The sequence below is a fragment of the Eucalyptus grandis genome, chromosome 11 (assembly GCF_016545825.1).
Source record: "Eucalyptus grandis isolate ANBG69807.140 chromosome 11, ASM1654582v1, whole genome shotgun sequence".
NCBI lineage: Eukaryota > Viridiplantae > Streptophyta > Magnoliopsida > Myrtales > Myrtaceae > Eucalyptus > Eucalyptus grandis.
In genome coordinates this window covers 45993489-46001747 of record NC_052622.1, presented here as the reverse complement: position 1 = coordinate 46001747, position 8259 = coordinate 45993489, and the positions used below count along the sequence as shown (strand labels likewise).

The window sequence follows — 8259 nt, the reverse complement described above, 5'->3', positions numbered from 1 at the left end:
CCACTACTAACAATGGTCATCAATCCCTCATTGCCCTAGGTGAGGTCAACCCTCACCAAATTTGGCAAGCAGCCTCACCCTAGCCAGCGAGGGCTCACAAGCCCTCAATGGCTGACACTGGAAAAGAAAAAAGAAGAAAAGAGAAAAAAAGAAAAGAAGATTTGGACAAAAACATTCTTGATTGGTCATAAGGTTTAGATAGCTAGTCACCGATGAGATAAAGTCTTTATTTGAAATGATTATGGCTACTTCGATTCCTAGTTGACCATAATCACTTCAGACATTTATTTACTAAAAGATTCATTTCAACCTTTCATTTAAGAAAGTAAGGACATTGGGGCCCTTTTTTTTGGAATTTTCCCTACTTTTTTATTTTGGGGATCCGCATTTACTAAAACAATATAGCGTGCATTTACCAAATATATATATATAGCGTGCTGTTATTTAATTGCCTTTACTATTTTGTTTGCAATACGAGAGTAATTCCTCTTATAGCATCAACTCTTACATTCACACTCGCTAGCTTTTCTTTGGTTTTTCTTGTTGATTCACAATATGCTTCACGCATGATGACTAAACTTAATTGGGGTGATCACCAATTTTTATCTAATGAATAAATTACCAACGAGTGATCTTAAAAAAAAAGTCACAGATCTTTTTTTTTCTTAATATTGACAGTTGTCTGACATGCATCGGTCATGAACACTCATTGAAATTTACCAGTACCCAAAAAAAAAAATTGAATAATGATATAATAGGCCTTAAAATTCGCAAATCAATGTTGAAATCAATCTGCTAGAAGGGCCCCCATACAAGCCGGATGAAATTGGGCTGTAGCTGTACAATTAACAGAGGTGATTCTGCACCCGGACCATCATTTTCAAAAATTCCTATACCAGGACCGACTCTACGGGGATGTACACCTACGAGTCTCGTTTCCTTCTATTGACAAATGAAGCTCAAAATCCTCGGGCTTGTAGGATATCTGTGCAAAATGTGAAGGGAATTGCTGTCCTACATATCAGTTTCCCGCTTCCGAACTGACATCAGAACCGTACTTGCTACTACGGCGAGACATCCTTTTCGTCGGCACAAGAGGGTTGTTCTCTTCCTCATCGATCACCGCGGGTTTTCCAACTCGCCTCCTGAAAACAGGGTGTACATAAGCATCATGGAGATAAGCCTTCAAGTTCAGGTTCGGTTCCGTGGCCCTCTCGAGTGTGTCTTTTACCATGGCATCCTGTCATTCGTCGAATGAGAACATCAGTCATGCCAAAATAGCTAAAATAATGTCACTACAATTTTTAGCCACGGGTATCAATCCTCAGCCAGGCTCAAAGGGTGCATAATAGGGGATCAAATAGGTGTCTTTTAGCAGCTTAAATGACTAAGAATACTACATCAACGGAAAAGCTGTGCACACGAATTTCTCAAGGACGGGTTCTGGGAAAGGCTGCAAGACTCAGCATGCAAGCAAGTCATGGTGGTGTGTGCTCCGTGCGCTAATTAAACATTAGTGATCTAGTTAGCAGGATGCAAAACAGCTCTCATCATAACTTGATAAATGCATAAAGGGACTTCGATTTGCATATGTTACTGAACGAACCTGTAATGGGAACTTGACAAAGGCTGATTCAAAACGTCCCTTGCAGAATATATGAAACCAGATGGTTAAAATGGGTAGCACAATGAGAAGCGGTGTAGAGCTTTTCGCACCTTTTGTGCTCATTAGTCCCATCAGTAGAAGCTGAGATATTACCATCCCAATAATCAAGCGCCTCTGCACATCTGGCCAGAAGGCTGCCCCACTCTCATATTTTTGATCGTACACATTTATAACCTAGGTGACCAAACAAGGATCTATTAGCAACAAAAGTCTCTCAGAGAACTGCCTGTGAGATTATATTGAATTAGCAAAACATCCATCACAGGACTTTACAACAAAACTTTGGTCTAGGTTACAAACTTAGATGCATCTAATATACTTCATCATGAAAAAGATGTGTGGCCAAGACCCAACTAAAAACAAGTCCAATCAGGATTTCATTCAATAGAACTGCATAATTAACTGATGGGAAGATATGATTAACCAATACATGGAATAGGAAAGTCATTTTCTATAAAATATGCATCTCTGAACTGTTATTGGCATTTTCAGCATCATCCCTAGGCATCACAATATTAACTCCACATCTTTTATGAGGATAATTTACTACACTCTAAAAGCTTGGTGTTATTTTAATGAAGCAGGAAAACTTTCAAATATCTGACTAACAAAAATTCATATAGATTAAGCATCATTAACCAATTCAGTTTTCTCTTCCTCAGTTAGCAACTACTATGTCAAGACAATTGCTCGTATGACAGAAATCTTTCCAAAGCCAATAGTCATCGGTGTAAAAAACTTCCATGAACGTATTGCAGGGGATTAATGAGTTTAAGTGCAGGATTTCAATCCCCATTCTGACACTATCTGAGAGATAGCAAGTCAAAACCTAGACAGATTGTGTAGCTCAAATGCTTAGCATCCTCTGTCATGACAGTAAATGTAGTGATAGTTTTGACAATGCCGATTACTTGCCACCAATCCAGCAAAAGAATAAACTGAACAACCATATAATGTTGCATACAAAAAAAATTCTGAGATTAACAAAAAGAATGATACTTTTCCTTGACATCAAAGCTATGATACTTTTCCTTGACATCAAAGCTGACTAGACAGATTGCATAGCTCAAATGCTTAGCATCCTATGTCATGACAGTAAATGTAGTGATAGTTTTGATAATGCTGATTACTTGCCACCAATCCAGCAAAGAATAAAATGAACAACCATATAATGTTGCATATGAAAAATTTCTGAGATTAACAAAAAGAATGATACTTTTCCTTGACATCAAAGCTGACAGACCTACATATTCTTTGAGAATATTTAGAATCTATACTGGAGTTATAGCATACAGGGTCGGAAATGGCACATGTCACAGACACCTCACCCATGGCTGTAATTGCTATCATCCTAAGTGTGAATGTAGAAATAATGCTAAATCATGTGAATTGTTTTGGCAAACAAACCAAACCAGAAATAGTGCTTCGTACTTAATGTTTATATAATTAAGGCCAGTTCCATAACCTGTTCCTGATATTGAATGCAAGTATCGAGTTGTGGGACATCATGCTTTATATTAAACTTACAAGTAATTAAAAGAGACATGCACATAATGTTAAAAAATTTGAAAGTTCAACTATTAGCTCTGATGACCACAAACCTGGTGACGAAAAACCATATAGGCCAAAGCAAAGAAGACAATAATGAAAGGAAGCAGCACAGGCGTGACAACTGAATAGACGAATCCCAGCAAGAAGTAGAGTTGAATCCGAGGTTCAGATGTCGCGAAGCCTAGGCAACCCGGATCCATTGCCTGCTCTCTGTCCTTTTCTGTCTTTACCAAGAAAGTATTCTTCAAATGGAACATAACTAGGGAACCAATCTTAGAATCTCTGCCGCTATTCCAGCCCAGCCATCCACCATTATGTAAGTAATAAAAAAAGTTGCTTTCATAGGAATAGACACACCGACAGTTTTAGGTATCCTGAAACAGCAGCACAATTAGTTATGTGATGGAAGTAGATGCAAATCAGCTAATTGAAGCAGCAAAAATTCTATTTAAAAAAAAAAATTCACTGTTGGAGACATAAAAGTGCTTCCAAAAGAACAATGGAACATATATGAGTTTGCACACCCTCATCACTCCTGACGACAACATTTGGTTCAGGATGCTACGATGCACAAAATAAGTATTAATATGAGAGGTAACTTTTATCTTAAACACATTGTTTAATTAACATACTCTGTCGGAGCCTGATCGAGAAAAGATTTGAGTTGTTGCAACGCTGTTCCTGTGATGATGCTTCCAAGAAACACATTGACCAGTACAAACAAATGGTACTTTCCAGCTGATCTCGTCTCCAAAGAAGAGAGAGAGGCAAAGCCCTCTATTTTGACATTGTCATGAGAATAGTTGGAAGTAAAATAAGAAAGATCTTTAAGGCAATTCCCGGGAGAAATCCTTGAATTAAAGACTTCACGCCCTTCCTGCAACAGATATACCAAAAAGAATATCAAGGAATCAGCATCAGCATGGGCATTCCCACAATAGATTGATCACTAGTTTTATTTTATCTTCAATGAAAGCCTAATCAGGAAAGACTATGAGAAATGCAGTAATGTCTCTCTCAAGCTTAAAGTATGATGCATCGCCAATCTTCCTTCTAAAAGAGTTTGAATATCTAGTTTCCAATACAATGATGACTAACTTTCTAGAGATTCAGTACATAATCACTTCTTGTAAATAATTGAAAAAGCAGGACCCCAAGAGTAAGCAATTGGTACATAAATGAAAGCACTGAATAAATGACGCAGCCCTTACCTTTCAATTAATGGCTTTAAAAAGGGTAGAACCTTTTCAATCCCCTCAATGTTTGCAAGAGATTGGACAAATGCTATGGGAATCATAAAGAAAAATGTAAGGAAAAACAGAGCAACAGCCATAAGTAGTCTTCGAATAGTGAGCTCAACATAAGGAATTGCCAGATTGTCCCAATAAACATCACGGGCTCTGGTGCCCATTGTGTCAGCCATATTGTGGGGTTACTTGTTTGCTGAGTCTGAGCACACACAGCTGCTCCCCAACGACTCTTGAATGAAACAAATGCTGCAGGTATAATAGCCTTGGGATCACTGATCACTCTTTCTCTTTCTGCTTGTTCCTGCAGGAACATCACTTCCCAGCATAAAAACGAGGGTCTTGCCATATTCTCAAGCTTTTACTATTGGAATAAATAACTCTTTAGAAAGAATGACATAGTTAACGTGTCCCACTGCTATACTATTTTCATGCTCTGGGGCACTTGACGTGATGAATAACCTCAAGAAAATGGTCCAGAGAATAAAAGCAGTGACAATCGCATACAAAGTCAAAATGGCATGTGCATTTATGCCTCTTGGGGATGAGAACTTACTTCTTCAGTTAACTTCTCGATCTCAGCAGCATAATAATCTATAGCATCCACTCTAGTCCCCCAAAGACCACAAAATCCGGTCTACAAATAGCGCATATAAGATAAAAAAAGGTAAAATGTCATTAGTATAAGTTCAGAATAAAGTCCCTCAAATGTTCTGTCACAGTTGAAAAGGTAAAATACAAGCAAGACCTCCACTAAATTTGACATGCAATATTATGAGCACCTTCGTAGTTGGCTTCTGAGAAGGATTTCGCTCATATTTATTTTGGTAGTAAATATACCAATTTTGCAGACTCTTCTTCTTCTCAACCAACTTTGCCAGTTTGTTTGCATTGTAGACAACCTGTAAGTTAAAAAGATCATGAAGCTGTGAGGCCAACAAGAGCTGAAAACTAGAAAAGTCACTCTAGTCAGACACATTCTCCCTCTGTTTATCTTTCCTAATCCATGCCAAGACCCCCGTTCTTCCTCTTTTTTAGCTCCTCCTCCTTTAATCATAACGAATTCTCTATCCACAGAAAAAATGCAGGAATTTCAACAAAGATACCTGATGTGTAAGGTAGTAATCAGGATGATTTACACAGAAGAAATGTTCAACATGCTCACTGACTGATTCATCGGGATCTGGAGGAACATTCCGCACCAGCACCTGCATATAAACATCTTACAAATGAATAGATGTCTAAAGCCAATTTGGTAAGAACTACCTAATGGGTGTTAGAGATGCTCTTGACGGGAATAGACTTTAGCAATAATTCTAGCTTGAGAAACAATGTTGCATTGGTTTCCTTCTTGTTTTTTAACATGCCAGTGCTAAATGCAATAAAACCCATTCAATTTTTTTTCTAAAGCGGACTTGGAAATGTTAAGCCTATAACTAGCAAGGGTCAAATAAATGCTGACATGGTCCCACCCAACAAGGATAAAGATAGGCCTCAGAGAAAAATAATCGAAAAAAATGGATGTAGAAACTTTTACACATTTGATCACTGCATGTACCTCTAAACTGTCTTTTTCAGCAGTAATGCGAAAAATTAAACAAAACTTCTACCATAGACTAATCGGACATCATTACACGATGGTGCAGTAGGAAACGTATGGATGCCTAATGTTTAAGGACGGCTACTAAGAAGAACGTGGAGGGCCTGGGCCTTCTCCAATGGGCAAACAGATGTTCTTCTGTAGTTGTTATATCCGTTTGTCTTCAGCTTTTTCTTTAAGGAAAAACTAAATGAAAGACAATTGTGCTTCAGTTTTGCCATGAGCTCAAATGACGACACATTATGTAGTTTTTTAAAGTGATACTATACAGATGCCAATGATTGTCCAGTTCCAATGACCAAATAGTTACTATTATTATTATTTTTTATTATTTTTTTGCTAAGCTTACCGTCAGAGGAATACATGCTTCCCCCCACTTTAGAATGGTTCGCTGTCATGGCTAATCATTTTGACAAATTTAATTATTCTATCATCCAAATACATAACACTTTAATGACTTCAACTTATCAAAGACACTACAAAAATAAGCATAATCAAACATTGGCTGGCCAAAGTGTAGTACCAACCGTGAATTGGTCTGGACGACGATTTTCTGATGCCAAGAATTGCAATCTCTTATTAGTCATTATCTTGTATTCCCTATACAGAATGTAGAATGTCCAAAATGTAAAGACATAGGCCATCACCAGGTGCGCCCAGAACCTGGAAAGAAGTAAAACAAAATTCTAAAGTTAAATTTCTATTTCATCTCCCTTACATGGAATGAAGGAACAAAACTTGTCACAGCTGCAGAAGTATGTGTATCCAATAGAATTTTCACTGATGGCCCGCTTCGCACGTAACATTCTCAGCTGCAGAGTAAAAGTAAGGAGGATAACGATTATAAGGAAACATTCTTTTCACCTTTGTGATCCAGATGGAACATTGGATATCGAAAGTTTGTCGATGTTGCTGAAAGTAACATCCTTTATTGTCTCCAAAGTTCCTCCCGTCCAATTAACCGGCACCAAAACCGCGAAAGCTAGAAAAGTGATGGGGACGAATATTTTCAATCTGCACAAGAAGGCCTCCAAATGAGACGGTTCCATTAAAAGTGAGCAAAGGAAAAAACATTAAGCAACCATAGTCTGCATTGAAACCATATGCTCATAGTTGACCCATACTTTGATAATATAAATCAAATAAAATCAATTGACTGGGATGAACCACTCAAAGTCACTATGTGAGTAGCTTTTGAAGACTTCTAACATAAAATCAAAAATGCAAAAGCATCTTAATAGCTCACCCAAGAAGGTAAATCCTGATGTATGCAGCAGAATCAAGTCCCGCATGATCAATGAGCTCCGGTTCTGGCATCCTAAGAGCTGCTGGCATCCAACTCAAGAACCTTATGTATGTTCTGAAGTCTAAGTTGACAAAAGTGCTCACAAAGCCTCCAGAACGGGTTGGACTGCCTCTTATGCCCTTGAGATACCATTTTGGAAAGTAAACTCTATCATTTATGGGTTGTAGTCGTAATATTGCAAACGCAACAAGGAATGCAATTGCGGGAGAGGATATTGATAGCTGCTGAAACACTGATATCTTGGAGGCTGGCCATCGCTTATGAAACTTATAAGTCACCTACGTTTGAAACAGAGAAGAGTGAGCAAAGCCATGGTTCTAGCATCCAATTAGCTGTATGATATCATTAACTTTTGCTTTCATGATGCTTAATGGGAAAAGTTTCTTGATATGCAATAGAAATTTTGACAAGATGATGGAAATCTAACAAAAGATGAGAAGATTTGTCCCACAGAGTTCGCATGGTAGTTTACAAGAAGTTCTCTAAATCCTGGAATGGGATTAAGCTTTGAATAAAAATTAGAAAATTAAACTGCAATTTCAGAATACGACTCCCATGACTAGTTTTTCAGTCGATCAAAAGCATGGAAGGCTTATATTTAGCTAGAAGAAACAGGAGTGTACTTTGAAATTAGAATTTGAGACTACCAAATCAACATGCTATCAGATGCAACGAGTGGAAGGTGATCAAGATCAAAGAGTGACCTCAAATGGAATTGACACTGTGAAAACTATAAGAAACATCAGCCACCTGATCAGTGGTTACATCCTATTCTGCAATGAGGATCAATACTCATATAAGCAGTACATCGAGTGTAGTAAATGGAAGAAACTGATAATTCTATGCAGGGAACATTAACCTTCACAAAGAAATGTATAAGAAAAGTGAA

General features: G+C 37.8%; 1 protein-coding gene across 1 annotated transcript; it reads right to left on the bottom strand.

Moving 5' to 3' along the window:
* Nucleotides 1–1021: 1021 nt before the first annotated feature.
* Nucleotides 1022–7625, bottom strand: LOC120289968 (CSC1-like protein At4g02900). The gene is given in 15 exon segments (XM_039305387.1): nt 1022–1240; nt 1607–1840; nt 3268–3479; nt 3482–3591; nt 3850–4000; nt 4003–4094; nt 4429–4612; nt 4615–4768; nt 5021–5101; nt 5247–5366; nt 5571–5672; nt 6592–6727; nt 6929–7078; nt 7311–7573; nt 7575–7625. Coding segments are annotated over 15 exon segments (2259 nt in total).
* Between the last annotated feature and the right edge of the window lie 634 nt (nt 7626–8259).